Source organism: Aulonocara sp. 'chitande type north' Nkhata Bay, linkage group LG11, assembly GCF_057382095.1.
Source record: "Aulonocara sp. 'chitande type north' Nkhata Bay isolate Kocher_YH1m ecotype deep benthic linkage group LG11, A_spYH_male_GT1.1, whole genome shotgun sequence".
NCBI classification, from domain to species: domain Eukaryota; kingdom Metazoa; phylum Chordata; class Actinopteri; order Cichliformes; family Cichlidae; genus Aulonocara; species Aulonocara sp. 'chitande type north' Nkhata Bay.
The window spans coordinates 12,982,048-13,007,550 of record NC_141354.1 but is presented as its reverse complement, the minus strand read 5'-3'; the positions used below and the strand labels follow the sequence as shown (position 1 = coordinate 13,007,550).

Here is a 25,503-nt window from a genome sequence, read left to right as displayed (position 1 = left end):
TTGTTGTATTTACACCTGCTCATAAACAAAGATGTTATAGTACACTGTATGTGAACGGTGAAAGTAGGAGATACTGTGATGTTGCCCAGTGGTTTGTGGACTGCCTTTTTGAAGTGATTTTTGAGACCCGATACAAGAAGCAATGAGTGGCTTTGACTGTAAATCTGATGGTACTGCAGATGCATTCCCCGCTTTATTGTTTTTTTATTTATTAAAAATAAACTTTAAAAAAAAGTAAATAAATAAAATTTATTAAATAAGTCGTGAAACTAGCAATTCAGACTGTTGAGTCTTCAGAAAAAGACTAACTGGAATCATAAAACAAGTCAGAAATATGGACATTTTCTCACTGAGTTTTATACAATTTCACTACTTTTTTGCAACCACAAGAGTTGCCCTCTGCTGGCCATTAACAGAAATGCATGATTAAGGCATTATCGCATTTTTATATACATTCTTTGAATAGTTGAGTATATTGGCATTTAAGATTTATTATTTCTATGCAAACCCAAGCTTTTTGCTGTCCTCTTGCCATGCGTATGATCTCAACCTCTTAGTCTCTCGGCAAAAACTGCCATGTTACCGCTGTTAACTCCAGTTAACAGCATCAGTTAGTTTACAGTGTCAGTTAAGATATCAGGATGAATAAAAGCAGTAAAGTTACATCTGCTGACATGATAACAGATGGCTTTTAGTGCTGGAAATTCGTTTATGCTCAAAATACCTGCTAACAGATATTGCTAGGAATGATCATTTTCCTGAATTGTAGCTGCTTGAAGATTTATAAAGTTTGAATTGTAGCAAATGAAGCAATTTTGTACATTAGAATCTACATGCTGTCATTTTGCAATTGCAACATGCTGATGAGCCCATGTGAATGTGTCATATGTACAGTGAAATTCCGATAAACTGCAAATCCCAAAGCCCGTCTGGCACTGCAGCAAAGCAGCAACTGCCCTTTGAGTTCAAATGCATACATCAAAACACCTAAATTCAATATTTTAGGTGAAAGAAGTGTCAAAGTATGGGTACGGTTAGCCAAAATGCCAGGCAGAGCTATTCACCCTCTACACATGGATGCAGATTTAACTGTATATGTCTGAATGTGTCAGATCAGAGCCTGCACATCCTTTCCAGTGTGATGAGGAAAAAGGGGGATGTGATATTTGTAATGACAATGTGGGGGGGAAAAATGCATCTCATGACAAGTAAAAAGCATGCGCTGTTCTTTAACCAATAATGCTTCTGCCTGATTTAGATAGCTGCGGGGGAATCTACGTTGTAACTTACAATGTAACTGGAAATCCTTTTTAACCCTATGCAGTTCCACATCATTCAGCAGTCATTGCGGGCTCTTCCGATCTCATGTGTAGTTACATTTCTCGGTAAATGCACATCAGGTTACGGCGTAGTTTTCCCATAGACATCTAAATCAGGCGTTAGTTTGAAGTATCCCAGCCTTTTAGTGCAATTGAGCAAACCTCATTGTTTTCAAAGCAAAAGTGAAGCTCGTCAATGAGACAACTGTGAATACACACTCTTACGTGAGGTGTGATCCAGCAGCATGTGAGAATGCCAGGTGTTAATGCCGTGTGCAGAGGGCGCCACATGTGAATGTTAAACATGAACAAAAAAAAACAAAAACAAACACACACACACACACACACAAAGGCTAGGAAGCTGAGTGACTGACACAGACACACACATGCAGAGGTGAGACAGTAACATTAAGAAACATGCGGGAGCGATGAGCGAGCCCAGTGATTAGCCATTGTGCCACATACTTGTTTGGGAGCTTCAGAAGCGGTGGTGTGAGCGTCAGTACCTCTGTGGAGTCCGTTAAAATCAAACCCAACTGTGGGGGGAGAAGGAGGATTGGGTGGGTGGGGGGGAGAGGAAGAGGAGGAGGAAGGAAGGGGGAGGGAGGATTTGGTTAAACGCTCTACCAGATCCACACAAGCATTTTTTTTTTTTTTTTTGGTCTACCACCACGCAAACAAAAAGCATTTTGACACCAGCACCCTTGTTAATAGAGGGGAGCTGGCAGTGATGATGGTGGTGATGATGATGATGATGATGATGATGATGATGATGACGACGACGACGATGGTGGTGGTGATGATGGTGATGGAATCTGGTGGAGGCGAGTCGGTGATTTAATATGACGCATGTTAATAGAGGCCTCGGGGTGGCTGGCCTTTTCTGTGCGTGTGCACGTCCATGCTGAAGACAACTGTCGGTGACAACATTAATTACAGCCCCTGTGAGTGTTTACAGAGCCTGTGCATGGGCATCTGTGTGTGTGTGTGTGTGTGTGTGTGTGTGTGTGTGTGTGTGTGTGTGTGTGTGTGTGTGTGTGTTTACAATAGAGCTTGGAGGGAAGCTGAGCTCTGCATCACTTACCATTTGGCCTCTGTCACTTAGAATCACTGGCTGTGCCACATATCATTCACACTCTCTATAAAGAAGCTACTTATCTCACTGTCTACTGTGATCACCGCTGGCCCGGCTGATGGACATGACAGGACAGGAGAGGGAAAGGAGAAGAAGAAGAGGAGGAGGAGGAGGAGGCAGGAAATCAGGCAGCCAAGGAGAAGAGAGTATGCGAGGACAAAAAATAAAAGTGAAAATTAAAAAGAAAGAGAGGAAGGGAGAAGGAGGAGAGGGAAAGAATGTGAGGAAGAAACAAGAGAGAAAAGGGAAGAAAAGAACCAGAAATCAAAGAGGGGGGAGGAGAGTGGGGGAGTCTATGGATAAAGGAAAAGCAGGGATAGGGAGAAAGGCAAAATGAGACAGACGGAGGAGATAAAAAGACCGCAAAGGTGACAAGATGTGGAGACAAAAAGGAAAATAACTGAAGTGAGAAAGAAGACAAAGGATCTAGGAAAGGAAATGAAAGGGAAAGAAAGGAGGGGAATGAAAAAGAGAGGGAATAAGTGAAAGTAGAGGAAGAGCCGGAGTGTCTGAATCAAGCTGTTTAGTGAATGGCACTGGGATGCATGCAAATGGATTCGTAAGGCTGGCGTGGACAAATGCTGTTCTGCTTCATTAGAATGCACAATTCCATCTCTCTAATTGACATGTAATTAATAATGTATACAATTTGTCACAGGTCAGTATCCGGAGCAAATCATGTTTCAGTTTAAAAAATAGAGACAGCTGCCCAGCCCAGGGCGGGGAAGGACTCACAGACCGGTTGTCACACTCAACTGAACAAAAAGATCTGTTTTGATTTATTTGCAGAATGCCAGGACGGAGCGGACGTACAGGGAGCCTGATGATGAAATATTGTTGAGAATGTGAATCCCTGTGCATATATCCTCTATATCTCATGTCGGCGTTGCTGGGTGGATAGATCTGTGTGCGCACAGGTGGTACAGGAATGAGTGACTGGTGAGAGAAACTAGAAACTGGGAACATCTAATACTGCAGGAATAGCAAGTAGCTAAATAAAGTTGTACATGTTAAAGTAGAGCTCTGGACTTCCTTCCCTTGTTTCCCCCCCTTATTTCATATCTTTTGCATTTTGGGTAATTTAATGGTTTCTGTGACTGATGTTTTTGCACCTTGACTACTACACCATTTATCCTCTTTGAGTTGCTCTGTATAACTTTAGAAAGTCATAGCAGAGAACTTTTCAAACAATAATCTTTGGTTTAGGGTTTGGAGATCCAGAGCTTTATTTGATATCTTAAAAAGAATTAATATTTCTAACTGTGCTCAGTGGTTTAAATGATATTACATTTGTTATAAGCTTGGTTTTTTTATTTTAGAGAAAACAATCACATTTTCTGTTTACTTGTGTATAAAAAAAATGGTGCTCATGTCGTAATGTGACAAACATTCAGCAGAATAATGTATTGTATATTTTGCTTGCTGCAGTCCAGGGTTGTCACGATACTAGATTTTGACACTCAGTACTGACATAGAAAACTACAGAAACAAAATGGTGTGTATCTGTGATGAATATTTTAAGACTGTAATGCAAAAAAGCACAAAAAAAAAAAGACAATATGTTTTGGAACCACTGCTAATCACATAAATTTGGTACTGTAGGCTGTCACTGCTTCTCTGTAGTTTCTGGCAGAACTTTATCAGCTTCAGTCTGGGATTTTAAGACTTTTTAGACACAAATAATTGTGTTATCCTGTCACTATCTACTAATATTACAGACAGGCAGGAGTGATAACATTTTTTGCCTAACTCACACATTAATATTATCATTTTATCATCAGCCATAGGCCCCAGCCGCTGCCTTAACGAGAACCCAACAGACGGCTAATGCTGCTGTTGGGTTATTGCTAATAGGTAACGTTAAGGTGTGCTCTGGCCAGATTAATATTTATTATAAATGTTTTAGTACTTCAGTGTTGTTAAAATGAGAGCTTCACTGTTGTTTAGCATTGTGAATGCCAATTATTCCAAACACTAGTGAAGTTGTGTCAATTTGAGGAGGCGAAGATGGCCGCGTTGGTGTCAATACTGGTGCAAATAAGCATCTAATCTGTCATTTTTACTATCAATTAGCACATTTGCAGCCCTACTGCAGTCACAGGATTTCACTATACTTAGTTCATATGAGTGGCCTTACATTTTGTCACAGTCAAATGTGCATTTGTTAGATTTTTTTTTTTTCATTGTTTAAATTTTTTTGTGACAAACAAAGGTTGTGAAATCCACCTCAAAAAAGTGAGAGTGAAGACGATTTTAACCCAAGGCTTAGACACTTCTACATTAGATCCAGCACGTGTGTGACAAATATGTACTTGCTTCTGTTTGGGGTTTTTTTTTTTTTTTCCCCAGTGCGTAATGGCTGTATTTACCTGTATGGGATCTCATATGAGTTCGCAGGTGGCTGGGTTGGCTGAAACTCTTCCCACACTCATTGCAGAAATACTGTCCCTGCCGCATGAGAGACCTCAGCATCCCTGCGCACACAAACACGTGAGGGAGGAAACACAGGATTAAATGGTGGCTCTGCAAATTCCAGAGGTCAAAACCACTGCAAGCCATTCTGGATTTAGAGGAGGCCAAATGCAGTGAATTTGAACTTTTGATTCTTAGAACAGAGATAAAACAACAACAACACCAATTTATATTATATATGTATGTGTGTGTGTGTGTGTGTGTGTGTGTGTGTGTAAGAAAATGGACTATTAGGGGACAAAGAATACTCTGAGTTTGCATAGGCTTTACATTTAGGATTTTTCTTTTAATAAAATGGGTCAAGAGTGAACATCAGAGTCATATTATTTCAAACAGGAAGACATTTTCACGTGGCAGTTTTTCCACAGCTTGTCTAAAGACGTAAAGGTCGGATTCAGGCAGAAAGTGAGTGGGTGTACATAAAGCGCAGAGCCTGGCTGGAGCGGTGGAGGTAGGTAGCATCAGTAGTGGACTCGCGCAGGCATCATTAGTATGTCTAATGTTTCATTATGAGCGGCTAGCTCCAGGGGCTGGACTGCAGCTGTCACACACCATCATCTCAGAGGCTGACAGCCAGACACACAAAGCGTGCACACACACCGCATAAATTACAGGCAATTAAAACGCCCCGGCTGTGATGTGCCCGCTCCGCTGCCCGTGTGTCACATGTCAGGTATGTGTGTGTGTGCGCATGTGTGTGTTGGCATGTGTATGAGTTATAAGAGTTGTATATATGCGCGCTTGGGCCAAGGGAGGAAAGTGAAGCACGGGCTGTGGCACACACTGGCATCATTTAGACACACACATAATAATGCAATAACTGCGACATTACATGCACCGCTCACCTTTACATGTTCATGTCCTTAAAACGCGAAAAGAAATCAACTTGTTGATAACACACGCTCAAAGCTCGTAAGTCAGTTTTCCTTGATGGCACATGACTAAACGGACACTCCCTGGCTTCAGCCTTTTTGTTACGTCCTGCTTTTACGCAGTTATTTTCAATAACTAAACATTTAGACAAAAACCATCAATTTGCCATGCCAGCTTAATGCGGGTCAACAGGACGAACTTGTAAATTTTATACTGCCGGAAAAGAACCGATTAACTTTGACGTCACAAATCACAAAGTTCACTATGCTACTTTAGCACACATCCTGCGAGAAGAATCTGCGAAACTTTTAGGTAAACAAAATTAAACAGAGAACTCACCGACGCCTTTAACGCTACATGGATTTTACTTTAAAATTGATTTACAACAAAAGGAAAGCGCGGGAAAATCAATCAACTTTTATCTCGCCACATCTAATCAGAGCTCTAAAGCTATAACGAGGCAGTATAAGAAAAACGCCACCGGGAAATTAATTGTTAAGGGGACAAGAAGCCCGCCTGTGCTTTGTAAACCAGATGGAATGCATACTAAAAAGTGGTTAAAAAGAGCAGGAATTCACCATAAAACCCGCTCTGTGTTCATAATTTCGACAGCTATGCAGCAAAGACACGTCACTCGTGCCGGATTTTTCTTTTCCCCCCTGCGTTGCATGTAAATGCAGGGGCAGCACGAGGACGAGAGACATTTAAGGATGGTCTACTTAATGACAACACACATGCGTGCTTGCCTCGGACCTCTCTCGTTGACAAAAAAGAGGACGCATAAACACCATAAGCTTAAGGCCTGGCATATACCTGGGAAGTGCCCATAACTCTGGTACATTTGTGTATGTGTGTAGGCAGAGAGGGAGGGATGTGGGGGGGGGGCAGCTGCGGGAACAAGGAGGACAGGGATGCGGAAGAGGTGACAGAGAGTGTCTCTGGCAGCCCGACTGCTGGCCTCTGGATACTCTACTTCTACTCTGGGCCGCCAGCCCTTCTCACTGACGCACTAATGAAAGACAAGACAGAGCTGGACGGAAAACACAAGCAGACACGCGCACACTCGTGCACATATTACAGAGAGAAAGGGAGAAAGACTCAGTTGCTCAAAAAAGGTCACTTTATCGCGTGTGACTCAAAGGGCTAAGGCAGATCGTGACGATATGCGCCTGGACGGGTGACAGCGATGTCATGCGTCTGCTCTGGGGCTGTTGTCTTTGACCCCTGGCTCCACACAGCCCCACTTGACCTCAGAGACACAACTGAAAATGGGCAAATAATACGGATGTTCGGTAATGACCATTTCCAAAGCAGCTGGTGGGGTAATTATTCTGTCTCATCTCTCTCTTTGCCTCTTCTGTTCCCTCTCTCTGTTTTCCCTCCCTCCATTCGCATCTGTGCGAGTCTCTCGTCAGGCAGAGCCGTGACCTAAACAGTTTGTGACAGCTTTCTGGGAGAGTGGAGCTGGAGAGTAGGCATGCCTCGCAGACCTGAGAGTAGCAAAGGTTCTCTCACGTCTTTCACGATTACAAAAAAATAAATAAATAGAGGCTACACACACACACAAACACACGTTCCTTTTGCATCTAAAAATTTCAGGCACATATGGACACACATGCTGCCTCAGATAAAGACTTTCATTATGCCTCACAAACATGCGAGCACACGTGTGCGCTCGTTTAATGGATCCCATCGTTATTAAAAACCTCATCAGACTGTGTGTGTGTTTGCCTGTCGATCACTTTCTCCCAGATGGAGTGCCAAGTGTGTGAGATAAAGAGAAATATGTGTGCCTGCTCTACAAGTTTGGATGTTTGAGGCTGCTGGTGTCTTTTTCTTCGATAGCTTGTCAGGTTTAATCACTTCTAATCATATCAGCTGAAAAAGTTGCTCAGACACTGGAAAATACTCTTCTACATACTCCTGACATTTGGCAAAGCCAAGGCCCTCTGGGCATTTTGGATGTGAGCTTATGATGAGGGACTTTCTGCAGTGCAGCTTTTTTCCAATGTTTGGCATTATAAAAACACAATAAAACAGAACTTGGACTACGCCACTGCTAATTTTCACAAACAAAAGTAAATCAGCCATAAAAATAAATAAATTGATGCCTACCAGTAGGATCCATGAGGGCATTGGCTGCACCCCAGCGGTGGTACATGGTAGCAAATTCATGAGGGCTGTAGTTTTTGAGGAAGCCGAGGACGTCACTTGGCGTCTCTGGTGTCTCGGTAATTGGCTCCTGCTTTACCTCCCTGCGAGCCTCTGAAGGTAATGAAGAAGAGGATGAGGAGGGACAGGAGGAATTCTGAAAAGCGCCACCCTTCGCCTGCGAGGCACCAAAGTTGGGTCCTGCAGTTGAACTGTGGGTAATGGTGCTGGGCCTCGTAGCGTTAGCCCGAACCTGGCTGTGAGGATTAGGAAGCTGCTGATGAGGGGTGCCCCTAGCTCGACTGTACTCTGCTAGGCCGTGTTTGCTAGACAGCATGAAACCCAGTCCCTCTTGGGGCAACAAGTAGCGGTCAGCTCTGGAAGATGTAGTGGAGCCGGCAGTTGGGGCTGAGGGGCGTGAAGGGGTGCCAGTGTTCTTCTCCAAGGAGCTGGAGGATGACAGCGAGCTTCCCCGCGGGTACACTTCCACTTTGGGTCTGAAGCGTGACTGATGAGTGTGGTCCTCCGTGGGTCTGATGTTGCTGCTGCCTGGCCGTGCTGGGACTCTCCCAGCTTGGGTGCCCAAGCTAGAAGAGGGGCCCCTTGAGGAAGAGGCACAGGGAGCAAAAGATGATGATGGTGTGGCTGAATAACTGGCTGGCTTGCTCTTTTTTAGAGCCTCGCTAGAGCACGCTGGAGGCCGTGTGCGCTGGGTGCGCATCAGCGAAGGGAGAGGCTGACACTCCTTCCCTTCCAGGAAAGGTGGAGGTCCTGTGCGTCTCCTAGAGGATAACGAACTGTCCTTGGAGCCTTTTGAGTTGGTTTTAAGAGCCCATTTAGGAGCCAGATTGGAACTATTGCCATTAATGCGGTGAGCCACAGTCTGGTGCATCCAGAGCACCTCGGGGTAGCGGGTGGAGTGAGAGCAGAAGGAGCACTTGTGGCTAGGGAGGCTTTTCTTGTCCAAGGCTAAAGAGGCTATACCCCTGATGCCCTCAGCCCTGACACATAGATCCAAAGGTGCTACGCTGGGATCGAGTGCAGTGGACTGAGCTGAACGGTAGCCAGGAGGGGATGTAGAGTTGTTTACTCCATGAAGAAGCGCTTTCTTAAGTTTGATATTACTGCTGGGAGTTCCTCTGTCCGAGCTGGGACTGGGAATGGTGCTGGATCTATCTTTAGAGGCAGGTGGATGTTGGACACGGACATGAGTTAAATAGGCCTGTGAATCTGTGGCGACAAAGTCACACATGCTGCAGATGTAAGGCTTCTCATCTGTAGGGAAAAGCAACAACAACAAAAAGGTCAGTGGCTACAAAGGATGTCATGTTGATTATAGTTTAATACACTTAATAGTTAACCCAGGGATCATTTCTTTCACATTCATGTTGGTTCGACTAGATGTAGTTTTAGTAAATGTCCACCAGGCTGCAGCATTGATCAGTCTTTCCAAAACCTCTCTTTTTATTTTATGCATACTAAAATAAAACAATTATATCTACTAATGCAAGAATATACAGAATAGCAGAAAACAAAACAAAATTACATTTTAACATTTCATTAAGATTTGGTATTTCTTCAGTAATAGTCTGTGACCATGCAAAACTCATGTGAAGGTTATGTATAAATATTTGAATATTATTTCAGAGAGATGTACATTTCCTTGGCAACTGCTGGGCTGTTTTATAGTCCATATGGATGGAAATAGTTACAACATAGCATCGAACATTGCCATAGAGTTCAATAAACTCCTTATTGACATATAAACAAATGAGGAGTGTTACAGGGCTGTAAAACTGGTTTATTTACTGGCACGCTCTTATGCTGGCACTGCTTTACATTGCATGTGTTAAATGTACTGAGCCAATGCTGCTAAGCCATGCAGGTGCAATTCTATAAACTCCCCACAAGGTGGCAGTTGACAGGTTTCTAACAGTGAATGTGATTGTTATGACTGGATTTCCCTAAGTGTCCAAATTTTCAACAGGAACAGAGATCATTAATAATGATGGTAAAATGGTAAATGGTAAAATGGCCTGTATTTATATAGCGCTTTACTAGTCCCTAAGGACCCTAAAGTGCTTTACATATCCAGTCATCCACCCATTCACGCACACATTCACACACTGGTGATGGCAAGCTACATTGTAGCCACAGCCACCCTGGGGCGCGCTGACAGAGGCGATGATATCAAACTGAATGGAAACACTAGTAATAGATGTAGAATGAGTAGCAATATTTGGTTTTAAATAAAAAATATATATGTGAGGAAGAACAATCCTAAAGTTAGACTTTTTCAGTATGAAAGACTGCCAGAGGCAGGGTAATCGCACATGCAGACTCATATGTATGATAAAATACATCAGATACTCTAAGTAGCACATTATTGTATTCTCCATAATCCTTCCTCTTTTTTTTTACAGCACCAGCAATCTGCCATCTGTTTTTCCATTTGGCTTCCTGTTGGCAACGTTGGCCAGCGCTCACAGCCCAGGACCCCGCCAAAGGTAAAGCGTGGCACAGGGTAGACTACCAGTTAGAGTGGAACAACTGATGTTTTCTGGTTACCAAACCAGTACTTTTGTTATTCAGTTAATAACCAGTGGTGTGGGGCCATCATATAAAGGGTGGAGTACACAACATATGTGTATTAGTAAACACAAATAGTGTGGTGGCTCGAAAGGAGCGTCCTCTCAGCCTGCATGGCCCCTCACTGGAAAGTGACGCTATAAATAACCAATCCCTCAAACATCAGGCTGCTTGGCTGGCTCAGTGGTAAGGAGAGTGGATGAGTGACAGTGGAAGTGTCACAGGAGGTAACCTTAGAGATTAGAAGAGTCAGCAGGCAGACGAGGAAGAAAGGTAACGAGGAAAAGGATGGATGGCCAGATAAATAAAATCTTTTGCTGCTTGAGAATAAAACACATTAGTTAATCGCCGAATCCTAAATACGTTTTCATCGCTAACTGTTAATTTAATGTTTCAACAGACTGATCCTGACACCCTCTGTGTATAAAATCCAACCTGACCTCAGTGACAGTGATTTCTGATGAAGAGACGTTATCTAAGCTAGATAGCACTGCTCGGATATTGGAACGGTGGATTCAGCGGTGTTTGCTACCTTCATTTTACCTTTGACCTTCCCTCGATGAAGCAATGTGCACACTAAACTGTAATTTTGCATCACTGTTGTACACACGTAAAAATATTTTTTAAATGTTTAAAAGAGATTTTAGGCATTTCTAGTATAACTAACACAATCTCACACAGTCAAGCGCAGTCTCAGATTGTTCTTTTTAGAGAGTGAATTCCTCACAGTGCTGCACAACTATAAAAAAAAAAAAAAAAAAAAACAGTCCGAGCCTGCCTTCAATGACTTTTTGATGTTCCCAGTAAAGCTAATAATTTGTTATTATATAATAAACAATACCAGTGTGTTAAGGGAAGCAAGCAAACATGTGTTCATGGCTAAGACACAAATCAGAGAGAGAAAAAAAAAATCATATTCACACACATATAAGCAGGAGGGAGGTGAGGGGAGTTTCCTGAGACAGGAAGACCTGAAATAGCGCACAGCTCGATCAGGCCTGAAGAAATGCTGCTGCTATTTTTGCATTTCTGTACTAGCAGGGAGGAATAGAAACAATCACAACAATTCTATGCTATCCGCCGTCCCGTAGCTGTGCAGACAGAAATCTGAAGTTTGAAAGATAAACAGCAGAGAGCTGTAACGCAGGAATTCCTCCTTTAGCATTTTTAACCCATGATTATGGGTGTCCTTTCTTCTTCTTCTCCTTTTTTCCCCCCCTTTGCTTAGCAGTGTTTATTGGTTGTGGAGGTGAAAAAAATGATAGGCATTCCAAAAATGTCCTCTGCTCTGTTGACATGCCGCTGAAAGGCACAAACTCTCATTTAACTGCTAACCGTTCATTGTTCTGCATTACATAATAATGGCACTGTTGTAAACTGACTTTCCGGCAACTGTTAAAGTTTATTGACCATATATAATGGCATCTAAGAGCGGCACTCTGTTTTTATAGAGTGCCGTGCACAAATATGTAACTTGGACATTTTGCCACATGGTGGCTCTACTTCCCACTCTATAAAGGCTGATGAGCTGAGAAGCTGCAGCTTCACAAAGCACATTTCATCAGCAGATATTTACTGCAAGGCTTTAAAAGCACTACAATCACTCCTGAGCCTAAAATCCTTCAGGATATGGTTCTACACTTATGTTTCACATTATATTTTGATAGAATTGTTGGTCATAGCTTATTTAACTAGACTCCTTATCATCACATTAATTGATCCTCAGCTCTTTGCGTATATTATATATTATGTGGCATCTATAATGGAAGAGGGTTATTTCAAACAAATAAAAAGGGAATAAAACAAGATTAAGCCAATAGAAAATACTGTTTACTAACCCGAAAGCTCTCCAGAGTTTGCAGTACCCATCTCTGAGGCCTGGTCTCCAAGGGTGGAAGCTGGTGGAGAATCTCCATATCCCGGGGTGCTGGGCCAGCTGGGAGAACCTGACTCTGGGTCACTGGTGGAGCCCCATCGCTCATCTCTTGCGCTTCTTTCCTTGTCTCCAACAGAGGCCCTGCCTCCATCCTTCCTGTGAACCCGCTGGTGGACGATCATCTGGTGACGGCTGCGGAACACCTTGCCACACTCAAAGCACTCGTTGGACTTGCAGGAAGAAGCTTGCGACTGGGATGGGCGCCTTCTGTCCTGACGAGACGAAGGCCGGTACTCGGAATCACTGAGGCTGTCTGGTGTCCGGTCCCCTGAAGAGGTGTGGCTTCCCAAACCGGAGCTGCTGCGTCTACCCGAACTGCGTTTCTCTTGACCTTGCAGGACATAACGGCTGCTCTCCTTTTCAAAAACCACAGCAGCACCGGCTAGGGCTTCCTCTCCGATACTTCCTGCCCCGCAAGAGGCCTTGTAACTAGACTCTACCGGCTCCACAACCCTTCCTTTAGTGGCTAACTGCCAGGCCTGGTAACTGCAAACTGGATCTAGCTCTGGGATTCTTTGACCTATTATCTTTTCCTCACTTTCCTCCTCTTCATCCTGGTTCTTTCCCTCAAAAGGCTGGAGGTTTAAGTAGTCAAGGAAACGTTTCTTAGCAGCTGGGGAGTCCTCATCATCATCGGGCCTCCCTTGGCTCGGGGACTTCCTGCTATAGCCGAGACTGTGAACTTTATCGTGGGCTCTTAGGCTCTCTCTGTTGTGAAACAGGTTTCCACATTTGGAGCACATTTGGTAGACAGAAGTAACGGAGCCGGTAACAATATCAGGATCCTGGGCTACATCATTGATGGTGGCTGGATGCTCAGTTGACTCTGCTTTTGACCGTGACCTAGATTTGGTGTTGTGTGTTTTCATGTGAGATTTGAGAAACCACGCTTCGCGGAAACGTCTCCCACAGATGCGACAGCAGTGATCCAGGATCCCCGCGTGTTTCTTCATATGTGACTTCAAGAACCAGGACTGGGAGAAGACCTGACCACAAGTCTCACAAGGGAAGGTCCCGTCACTCTGGGGCTGGATGACGTCAGCTTCGGTCGCAGCCTCCTCCTTGACAGCGGTCTCCTCTTCTGTGTCTGCTGTTATGTGGACCTTCTCAATGTGGCTGAGGAGCTGGTCTTCCCGCTGGGCCTCGTAGCCGCACAAACGGCAACAGTAAGGCCGCTGCTCAGTGACGGACTTTTCCCTTTTCATGCTCCTCACAGGGACTTTCCTACGGGTTTCCTCACCGCCATCCCCATTTATCATCCGGTTACAGGCAGAGCTGCTCTTGGTTGGGCTGGTGCCTCCATCGAGACCCTCTGAAACCCTCATCTCCTCCTCCTCAGCAGCACCATCTTCATCCTCATTGGAGTGGTGGCTAGACAGCGTGCCCAGCTTGTGACTGCGAATGTGGACTTTGAGGTTGCCCTTCTGCGAGGCTCTGTGGTCACAGTAGGGGCATTTGTAAGGGCGCGCACCCGTGTGGCGTCTCATATGCTGCGACAAAGAGCTAAGGAAAGGAAAGCTGCGTCCACAGATGTTGCAGTCGTAACTCCCAGGAGTTTTGTCGTCCTCGGCCTCCATCTCATTTTTAGGGTTGGCTTTGTCTACGCTCAACTTCTCCTTCTGACCTCCTGACTGAGTCTCCATTACGTCCACACTGTCTCTGGGATTCATGGTATGAATTAAACTACCCTGTCTAGGTGGCCTTTCATAAGCTCAAAAAGTATTTATAACTACTGCTATCTGCAGCTGTACATCTAGAGATGTCTGATGCGTCCTTGTTGGCACGTTGAAAACACTATCTGCCTTCAATCATTCGATCAGGCTACTAATATAGCAGCTGAAGTCTAGTCACTGGATGCCACGCAATATAGCCATCCTCGGTGACTCAAATCACAAACAGCTACTTGTCATTTGCTCTCTCAGGGTCGAAAAGGTCGGCATATAATAACTGAGATTTAAACAATCTCTTTGTCAAAATAATGTGAAAGTTTCACGCAGTTTCATGTCATTGTGTCGGTGGAGTGGCATGTCTGAAGGTCTCTGCCTCAGAGGTGGTCATTCGCTACTCTTCTGGTCTTCATTGTACTGCCAAACGGCGAGCGTTCTTTAAGCGGGGACCCACACGTATACTATCCACCTGTGAATAAAAATGAGAAAGGCATGTTAGTTCAGCTGCAGCGCATCATTTCAAGAAGACTTTTAGTTTTCTAAATCCACCTCAACAAGCCACTGTAGTGGCTGTGTACACAGCCATAGATGTATATGCCACATCCGGGCTTATCAGATGCAAGGATCTCGGGGTCTGACATATTCTTATTAAAAAAAACAAAAAAAAACAACCTTTATCCTGCTTGTTGGAGTTCCGATGGAAGAAATGTTAAAACGAAGCAACGAGGAATAACATTTGATATGTTGTTTATGATTTGTTACTTTGTGCTGACTTAATTATAAAGTCACTAACCTAACAAAGCTACACACGCTTGTGTAAGGTAAAGAAAGATGTCTTTGCATCTTTTACTATGATGTAGCCCTAACGTATAATTGTCTGTGTGTTAAATCTGCTTCATAACCATCACGTGCGTCCCTGAATTGTACCTCCAAAGCCATGTAAAGCTGCACAGCCCTGCGCAAATGGACTTGTTTTGTACATAGACTCCCAACAGATAAAGTCAGCAGTCACTGACAGCACTGCTGAGAAAAAGACACAATGAGCCAAATGACTCATCCATAGCTCTCATTTCAAGTCACACTTTAAAATGATGGACTAATTGTCACTTTTTGCAGCAGAACATTTAAAAAAAAAAAAAAAAAAAAAGCAGCTGCAGAATCTTCCTTTTGAAGGTTTCATAATAGAACTATTACAGTTACTATCAACCTACAGTAAGCATTTTGGTATGAATATTTTATCATGAATGCAGTTCCATTCTCATAATAGCAATGTTTACAAGTTTAGCAAGTATAATGTATTCATATACATACCATAGTATGTATGGCTACCCTATTCAAAAAGCAGCTTCCTAACCTTTCTTGGACCTCAAAGCTCACTGTGGTGATAAGCACTTGACCTTCTTGCCCACCGAACAGTCTGACAAAAATGTACAGGGTTTAGGTGTGTGTTCGTGTGTGTGTGTGTGCGCGTGTGTGTCTATAGGACACTGTGAGTCTGTATCTTGCACTGTTCGCTGCCACTATGCACGTGGATGTGTGTGCAGTGATTGTGCACGAGTCGGGTGGGGATGTGGGTGGGAGGAGAGCGTGGGGGCTCTGACACAATGGCTGAGTCGACACTTTACACAATCGGGGTTGGAGTTGGGTGGGGGTTGTGCTGGAGGAGTGGTGGTGGTGGTGGTGGTGGTGGGGGGTCGCTTTCACATCAGCAACATCAGCAGTGCCACCATATTCCCTCCCCACAGTGGCCTCATGCACCCGTCTCAACTGATTCTATCACATGACAGGGATCTTAAGTACACAACAGGAAGTGGCTCTTCAGACAGTTTGCTTTGCTCTATTTCTCGACTGGAGTTGAATGGGGTCAGAGAGAGAGTCAAACAGAAAGAGATAGATAAGAGAGAGCGATGAGACAAACAGAAACTTCCGTGTTGACTGCATACACAGTATTTCCATGAACAGGTGAAATACTGATTTTCTTAAACTGTTTGTGTCTACGACATTTCTTTATACCAATAATCCCGAAAATCCAGGCCTAACCTGAATTAGCCATAGTGTACCCTGAATACTGTTCAAAGTGCCTACTTTTCACCATATTGACGTTTTTCCTCATGGGCTGTCCCACTCTTTCACAATACTGATTAAAGGTCATTCACATCTTTATTCTTTTCTAACCGTCAGCTCATTAAAACATCAATGCATAAGGCAGCCCTGTTGATTTAAAACAAGGAAACATTTTCCTTTATAAAACCGGACATATCACATAAGTTACTATCACAAAACTCTCAAGCATGAAAAGATTTCCATGGGAAACCTGCCTGAAAGCATGAACTATGTGAAATCTGACTGACAACATTATTACAGGCTTATACATAAAGTGTCAGAACCCGTGAGCTGAGTTACTGCCGAGCTCTAATTATAAGTGGATAATTGATCATAATCATAAGAGTATAAGGTGGTGGAGGAGGAAAGTTAGCACCAGAACAATCATGTGTCTTAAATTCTTGCACTGAAAATGACTACCCTGCACCTAAGCTATCTATCTCTCAAGAATGATTTATGCTATTGAAATCAGCCTCAGTAGGCTACCATGCTTCCTCTGGGCGAGCTTAGTCTGCTAAGATTTATAGTGAAGACGTACCATTGCTGCCATAAGTGGAGCTGTGCCTCACATTACCCTGAAATAAAGTACTGTATCAGATCGAGACAACTGTCTAAACATAATACAGTTAATCATAATTTATTTCTGTTTAACTGAAAACTGTCAACCTGTAAAAGCATACACAGTGTTAAGGGCATGGCTTTGTGGATGGCAGTGACATGCATAACCCAAATGCAGGCGATTAAATATGGTAAATGGCCTGCATTTGTATAGCGCTTTACTTAGACCCTAAGGACCCCAAAGCGCTTTACACTACATTCAGTCATTCACCCATTCACACACTGGCAATGGCAAGCTACATTGTAGCCACAGCTGCCCTGGGGCGCACTGACAGAGGCGAGGCTGCCGGCGCCACCGGGCCCTCTGACCACCACCAGTAGGCAAACACTGGGTTAGTATCTTGCCCAAGGATATTTGGCATGCAGCCAGGAGGCAGCCTGGGATCGAACCACCGACCTTCTGATTAGTGGCTGACCTGCTCTGCCACCTGAGCTACAGCCACCCCAAATATGACCTTTGTGGTCCTTTTCAAAGTTTTTGCTTATCAATTTAAAAAGATCTCAGTATGTAAGGCTCCAGGCAAACAGGCCTAGATAGTGGTCGGCAACCTTTTGGCAAACACCAGTTAACAAAAGGTTGTACTATACTGAAAACCCTCCGTGCAATTGCTTTGGTTGCTAGCAAGTTGCTATGGTCACCAACCGTTTGCAAGGAAAAACGGACTAGTCTGCAATCAGTTGGAAGCTACTTTCCAAATGAGAAATAAAATTGTGAAAAGTCCATGCGCAAAAGTTGTTCCTTTTGAAACGTGCGGGACGCAGCGTTAAAGCACAACTTTTATTTGAAGTCAAATGTTCTCTGTTTCAGGTTTGAATCGCAATTTTTCACCTTTTGCTACGCTCACTTGCAAGGAGTTTGCCACCGTCCATGCAAACTGCAGCAATTTGATGGAAACAAAAGCAACTCCAAGGTTTTTGGTGTCACACCCTCTTTGATACTGATTTTAGCTGGTGACAGACAGCAGCTGGTCAAAAGGTACACATTTTTCCCTAGCAAACGGAGGTTGACAGGGGGTTGCTGACAGGTCTCTAGGCCTGTGTGACTGAGGCCTATTGGATGCACTGGGCTTTGATGTCGTGTCGTGGATTTGCATAGAATTGATACAAGAGTTTGTCAGTTTATGAATGAATTACTAATGAAATCCTCATCTGTCTAAACTGCACTCTGTTTTTAGTGGCAACAAATGCTAACATGCTAATACAAAGAAAACTAGATAACAATAGACCTGCTCAATATTTCAATGCCATTTTAAGAATTTCAGCGCACTGCACTAAATTTAGTGTCACAGAGCCGCTAGCATAGCTGCTGATTTAGATCAGAAGCATTAGAAGTATCACTGTATGTAGAATAATTACTACTGTAAGTTCATGATCTGCATTTCATCTGTGCAGCCTCCTGAAAGAGCACCACAGTTTGCTGCTGTAATTGCTAAGCCCTTATTATTTTTTAACACCATGACCCATGGCGCAGTGTTTAATTTATGTAGCTATCTTAGAGAAGATATTCATAAACTGTTATATGAGCCAAATATTATCACGAGAAGACTCCAGTTGTCACTGTAACAGACAGAAATTCAAGTGATGAGGGACAATAAGGAAAACAAAGCCATCTACCCACAGCCATTTATCCACCTCAGTTTCCCCTCAATCTGTTCCATCTGCTCTCTGTCTCCAGCCTAATGTTACTCATTAGTACTTAGTAGTTTTTTCCAGTTCTGGCGCTAAAAACAGAGGATAATGATCTTATTTGCTATTAAATGGCCTTGCTGACTGGGGGTCAAGAGGGTTGGGAGGGGTTGAGACTATTCAACTGTAAGCCTGTCATCCACCAGACAAGCACATGTGCCAATTGAAATGTAATGAGATTAACCACCAGAAGGGAAACAATGCAGGCTTGTCGCCATAGAGGCTAAAGGATGAAGAAAAAAAAAAAAAAAGACAAATTGGCTTAAGGAGAGAGAAACAGTCCAGGAGAGACAGAGAAAATGACCAATCATCAAAGTCATCAAAAACAAAAAGAGATAGAAGCTCTACTAAAGATCACCGTGGCACAATAAATGGATAGGAGTTTTTCTCTGAGACACGGAGCCCATTCCACTTTGTGACTGCCATTGACATCCTCCAGCTAATTAACCTCGTGCACAGTAAGAGGGGAGGAATTAATAGGACTGGAGATGGTGAGAGCACATAGCTGGAAAATGATCCTAGTTTACTGTGTTTAGTTCAGCTACTTCGTAACTGGAGTGTTTAACCTTTTTTTGGTTACTTGCAGGAAACAGATCGCCCTCAAACACAATGATCAGTCTAAACCCAGTTGGCAAAACTGCCACTCAGATATCAGACATGCCATTAACGGACACTTAAGCTTCCTTTGAGTCTCACACACTCAGCTGATAATGACTGCTGCATCAAATAAGAAGAAAAAAAAAAACAATCCTTTTCCTGTCTTCCTTCCTGACACGTTCACCTCAGCTGATCTGCCTTCTGAACGCCAAACCCTAGCAGTTGTAAACCGGTAAGAGGAGGAAATCCGTTCTCATTTTCCCAACCCTGCGCAACCTTTACAGAGCAGCTTGGCTCGTTTTTTTTGGGGTTTTTTTGTTTCTGGATCTTCCGGGGTTCACATCTGGAGAGAATCTCAAAAAACAAAAAACAAAAACTGTGTCAAACTGTGCAAGCAGAGGATCTGTTTACAGATTTGTTTTCACACAGCAGTGCCGTCGCAAAGGCAGATGTAAAAACCAAGCTTCATCCATTTAGATCCACCACTGGTAGCAAGGCAAGCACAATTTATTTAAGAGTACCAGCTGCAACAGCACCCTCTAGAGGCCGTATATTCTGCCTGCAGAGAACATGTGAGTAAAAGGCATGCTCCCATTTGGCTGCACAGTTTTTGCAACCGTTTGCTCGCCCTCGCCGTTTTGCTCTTTTGTGACAGAAAATGCCACCATTCTGCCTCCATCACAGCAGTCGCCTCAGAGGCGTCCACGGCACAAATCTCCCATACCCGGGTTTGAGGAGATTGGCTTTCATAACGCAGTCAGTCACTCACGCTGTCACCTTATCACTGGTAACGACTCTAGGTCATTCTCATGTGGGACATCCTTCAGCAGAGATGGGATCTGTTTCCCTCCCACACAGCAGCACAGAGATCAGCATTTGAGGTTATGAAAAAAAAAATAGACAGAGGGGGAGAAAAATAAAGAGTGGACCTTCTGTTAAAATAAACACACACACACACACACACAAATACATGCAGGGGGAACTGTGGAATCAACAAGCAAAACAGAGGGGTCTTTTAATGTCCCATACACACACACATCTTTTGAACGTCCGTATATGCACAATGTTGGCTTTTACTACTGTTTCATACAGGCAGCATTGATAGCTTAACAGCACATACAGAAAGGGCTCTCTCACACACACACACACACACACACACACACGCACGCACACAGCTTCAGGAAGCATAACATACAGGGAGCACTTTACAAATAAACTTACTATCCTCTATACAGTTGCTCATAAAGTGGAGACATTCAATGCTCAGAGTGGGACAGAGGCGATGGAGTCTTAAACACTCACACACACACACACGCAGTGTATTCTCAGACCAATCAATAATCCATTATGAACAAACTGCTCTTCACCTCCCACCCAGCTCTAAACTGGCAGACAAAGAGGTCTGCTGTATGTGCCACGATGAAGAGAGAGAAATAGACCACAGCCGGATAGGCATCTCTAACACACACCTACAGGATGTTCACAAAAAAAAAAAAAAAAAAAAAAAGAAACACACACACACTCACACAGAGTTCTGGCATTTTTAGGGTAAAAATGCCGTAGCTGGGAAAAAAAACAAACAAAAAAAGAATCAACTTTTTGTGGTTCACAGATCAGTCTCTGCTCCAGTTGCTGTTAAGTACTATTTATTGACTTACATGCCATATACCAAAAATCCTGTCAGCAGCTGTGAGAAGGAAACACACATAAAACTTTCTTTCTTCACTCTAGAAAAAAAAACATGTTGTGTCAGTAAAATATGTTCAGAATTGTGTACATTATTCCTGCACTGCTAAGAAATGTATGTCATCATCCCTGCAACATTTTTCACATATCTCCACCATAAACCAAAAATATGCTTGTGTGTGTGTGTGTGTGTGTGTGTGTGTGTGTGTGTGTGTGTGTGTGTGTGTGTGTGTGTGTGTGTGTGTGTGTGTGTGTGAGAAAGCTAGACAGGAGATTGACTTCCTTTAGAGATGAACTGCAGATGGATGTGGTCCAGATGTGGGTTCAAGACTTTTAGTCCCATTTTGTGCTGGATTCTTCCTGGTAATGCTAGCTGCGATACCCACAAATGACTAGTTTTAAATGACTTGTTTTGATTCTGGCTCAGACTGTCTGTACCCACTCATGCCTGATTCTTCTGATTGTGTATTTAACAAATTAAACATAGTCTAATGACAAGATCTGACCTCCTCCATTTTGCCATCCTGCACCCCACCCCTAAAGAATTTGGTGTTCTCTGAACGAGGTCTGGCAGAGTTTGACTGACTCCAAACTGAATCCCACTTAGGGCTAATCTATAACCAGATCTCTGACCAATCAGGGTCCGGTGTGGGCTGAGTGATATTATAGTTTTCCCTCTCTTCCTTCTCTTGTCAGAGCAGGTCATTCTCATAAGCAGGAAGAGCAGTGGGGGGTTTTGTGGCATTGTTGGGGTCTCCAATTCCCATCCTATCCCTGGTCCCATCCCTACGCCCCCCACCCATCCCTTAAACCCAGCCAGAACAATAGAGGGGGTCCATGCTGTCTGTCTCTCCTCAAGCCGCCACCCCCCCTTCTCTGATAAATAGACTGAGAAGGGATCCTGTCTGCCTACTCTATTTGCGTGAGAAGGGCCTTTTGGACAGAAAGATCCCACTGGGTCTCTGTTTATGTGTGTGTGTGTGTGTGTGTGTGTGTGTGTGTGTGTGTGCGTGCGTGCGTGCGTGCATGTGTGTGTGTGTTTAGGAAGTGGCAGGTGTTTGGGTCAGTACTGTCATGTTACATTTTAGTGACCCACCCATGCTTGTGGGATTACTGGACGGGTCAGGAAAAAGAAGAGTGCAGTTCTCAGGCCCACACACTAACCAAACACACTGCAATGGAGGCTTTTGTCTTTCAGTACGATTCACTGTGGCTGCAACTGCAATCAAAAGAGACACCTGTTTTTTTAATTTATTTATTTATTATTAATATTTTGGGGTTTCTTGTGTATCACATGAAAATGGATAAAGGTCAGTACTTTTGTCCCCCCTGCCAAGAATTGTGAGAACACTACATTTTCCATTGTTTGATACCTGCTCCCACAAGTATAAAGCCAACAAGCGCTGCCTGCTCTTATGGACCCAACCATCTTCGGCTTCCTCTGTGTGTGTGTATAAGTGTGTGCATATTTCCCTCCCCCTCCTTCTCAAACTCTGCCTGTTTTTCTCACACCGCTCGTTAACCCCTGGGTGCTCCTGCCCACAGTGCCCCCCTCAACACACACACACACACACACACCGTCTCTAGCCCTCTCCTAAACCACAGCAGCATTCCTCACACACATACACAAACTAGGATCTACTGTCACCATGCAGCGCAGACTAAACCATCATAACCCTCGCGTAAATTACCTCCAAGTTCAAAAACGAGCAGACACGTTTCTTGCGAAAGACAAGACTTCTTGTGCAAGACTGCGTTTTTTAATCGTTGGTTCCTAAGCCACTAAACCTAACTTTAACCCCGAGCCCAACATTAATCTAACCACAACCCCTAAATCCAAGTCTTAATCCTAAAGCACTGGAGTGGATGTAAGGATGATTAGAATGTCCTTATATAAGGGGATCTTTTTTGATTTTCCCTTACATGGAAAGACATTTAGGGCCACTCAAGCAGAACCGTTCTGCACACAAAAACAAACAAGTCATTTAGAGAGTCGCAGCAGTGTTTGATCAAAGATAAGACGTTTCATTCTTTACTGCTCGGATCTGTGTGAAAGGCCGCAAATGCAACTCGTTTATATGCTTTGTCTCAGGGTAAAACTGAAGGCATTAGGGTTGGGAGAAAGATGAAGAAGCACAGTGGCGAAGGCACTATAGCCACTCGTGCAGTAGAGTTAAATTGAAACTTCTCCATCTCTTTTAACCCCACTCCCTACTGTCCACTCTCCCTGCCTTCTTCATCCTCTTCCTCTGCACTCTCCTCAGTCTCGCCCGCAGCCCCGCGCGACCTCTGCAATCTCTCTGAAGTGTAATTAGACCAGCGACCTCAAAGTTGGCCACCAGTCTTCCACCCTGTCACACTTTCTGATGTAACCCTTTTATTTTGTGGCTTGCTGAGGCGAGATAGTCAGGCGGTTAGCGAGTTTGCGCACAGGTGCAAACACGTGGAGATGTCGCTTGCACACAATCAACGTGGGAGAGGGATAGAGTAAATTTTGTATTGATCAAGCTGTTGCATACTAATGGGCGTCTCTGAGCCTGCGCTAAGTCGCCCAAACAACAGCACAAAGACCAAGCATCACTGAGACAACAGCCAAGAAGATCTTTTTGTAATCGACTCACAAAAATCACAATTAACTAACTTATTGCTTATTTTACCAGCTAGCTATGGCAATGCGATTTATTAAAGGCCTTGTGTTTATCATGATTCCCCTTGCAGCTTTTTAGAAAGGCTGAAATTTTACTTCAGACTGGAGAGTTTCCACAAACATTATCTCAAATTTCAACATCACCCTCCTCAGCACAGTATTTAAAATGTGTTAGCGTCCAATGTTCTGCTGGAAAACGTAAAAGGTGTCCATGCCGAGGTGTTGCATTAGGTGTCTCTCAGAATATGTGGGGCGGTTTTGTGTGTGTGCTTGAATACAGTTTGTTTGGCTGCTGATTTGCTTGGTTATTTGCTTTTTCGTTACTTGCTGTGCTTTTCTTTTCAAACCTTTACCTTTGGGCAAAATCTGAAGATCACATCCTGCAAGAGTTGTCAAGAGCACATATGAGAACCAAACAGGGCAACAGATCTGTTTTTGAGTCTTTTTGTGTGTGTGTGTGTGTGTGTGTGTGTGTGTGTGTGTGTGTGTGTGTGTGTGTGTGTGTGTGTGTGTAATACAGGATGGGAGGGTTTCCACAGAAATCTCCTGATGGTTCTACTACAGAAATAGTGTGTGGGCTCAAACAGCCAGTTGTTGTTGTTGTGGGGTGTTCACACACTGAAATAGAGTACAAGCACACACACACACACACACACACACACACACACACACACACACACACACACACACACACACACACACACACACACACAATAAACTAACAAAACTCCAAACAAAGTAACCTCAGGGCAAAATTCAATTACTTCCCTTGGAAAAACTGCTACGTAGAATACAAAAAAAGTTTAAAGACATAGTTGTATGTGGATTTGCGAATAAGAGCGTAGAATAAAAGTAATGCCATGCTCACTTTTTTTTGCTTTTGTGGATGGGAGCGTCGCAGGTAATTATTATAGCTATCATATAGCTTGTTTTAATGGTATATGACAAAAATATCAGGCATAATAAAGTCATGGCTAGCTTGCTGAATTAATGCCCACTGACATGGTGCATAACTGTTGTTTCTAACAATGTCAGAGTTACACTATAGTGGAAGTAAGATTCTCAATAATTGCACCAGACTACAGTCTACGCACATTTCACACAGGAACTTCACTTATTTTTGGTCAGTTCAGTTATACAGCTTTGAATGTTAGGTGGTAGGCAAACATAGCAGAGCACACTGGCGTAGCATTTCTATCCATCTGTGTGTGTGTGCGTCAGCTGCTTAAACTTAAAAGTAAATGTAAAGCTGTCAAACAATAATAATATATAGGTAAATATATAGCTGATACATTTAAATAACTGAGTAGTCAAATGTGCATGAAAACACTTTGTTGTGTGTACTGCTAAGTTAAAGCTAAGCTACATTAATAACCGAACCCAAGCCCACACAAGTTTCACATTCTTTTGAAACACTTAACCTGTTCCACAGATATGAAGTCACTGCCAGCAGATCATTAGCTTAATTAGCGCTCCTTCTTTTAGCCGATACCTTGAACTTCTGATTGTTTTTGGCCTAGTAGGTAAATGGCACTTCCCCTTTATAAACCCACGAGGACTAAATATTCAAAGACACCGTGAAGAAAACAAGTTCATAAGCATTACTTTCTATAATGAAGATTTCTAATATAGCACACAAAAAAGAAAAAAGCCAGACAAAGACAAAGGTCAGGTAATGATGCCCACATTTGCAGTGTTTAACTTAATTTATCTCTGTGTAAATACCTGTCCAAATTATTAGAGAAAACTAGAGCTTACTGAGTAGTTTCTGATGCACTATTTTTCTAGAGGTACTTATCCTCGCAAACCTCTCAGATGAGGGGGAAACCACTACTTAGCACAGCCATACAAATGTAGAGCTACAACTTGGCCAGTCACCCATTTGCTCACTGAGTAATGATGTAGCTCACACAGAAGTACCTTTAACCTGCATTACATCTGAAGGCCACCAGATGGTGATAGTTGTGATTGCAAAAAGACTTCAGCTCTATAAAAGTCTATGGGGAAACAGATTTCTGACTTAG

At 43.4% G+C, this 25,503-nt stretch overlaps 1 protein-coding gene across 5 annotated transcripts in view; it reads right to left on the bottom strand.

The window, feature by feature from the left end:
• znf516 (zinc finger protein 516) overlaps positions 1-25,503 on the bottom strand; it is a 66,508-nt gene that overhangs the window by 5,849 nt on the left and 35,156 nt on the right. For 4 of the 5 annotated variants that reach the window (XM_086310638.1, XM_086310636.1, XM_086310639.1 and 1 more), the window contains exons 2-4: positions 12,378-14,611; positions 7,915-9,225; positions 4,824-4,928 (exon numbers count right to left, since the gene is read on the bottom strand). In XM_086310638.1, the coding sequence (XP_086166764.1) occupies positions 4,824-4,928; positions 7,915-9,225; positions 12,378-14,145 (3,184 nt within the window). In that variant the 5' untranslated portion in view covers positions 14,146-14,611. Of the gene's footprint in view, positions 1-1,784; positions 1,856-4,823; positions 4,929-7,914; positions 9,226-12,377; positions 14,612-25,503 lie in introns of all 5 variants that reach the window. The other variant, XM_086310640.1, reaches the window with a different exon arrangement.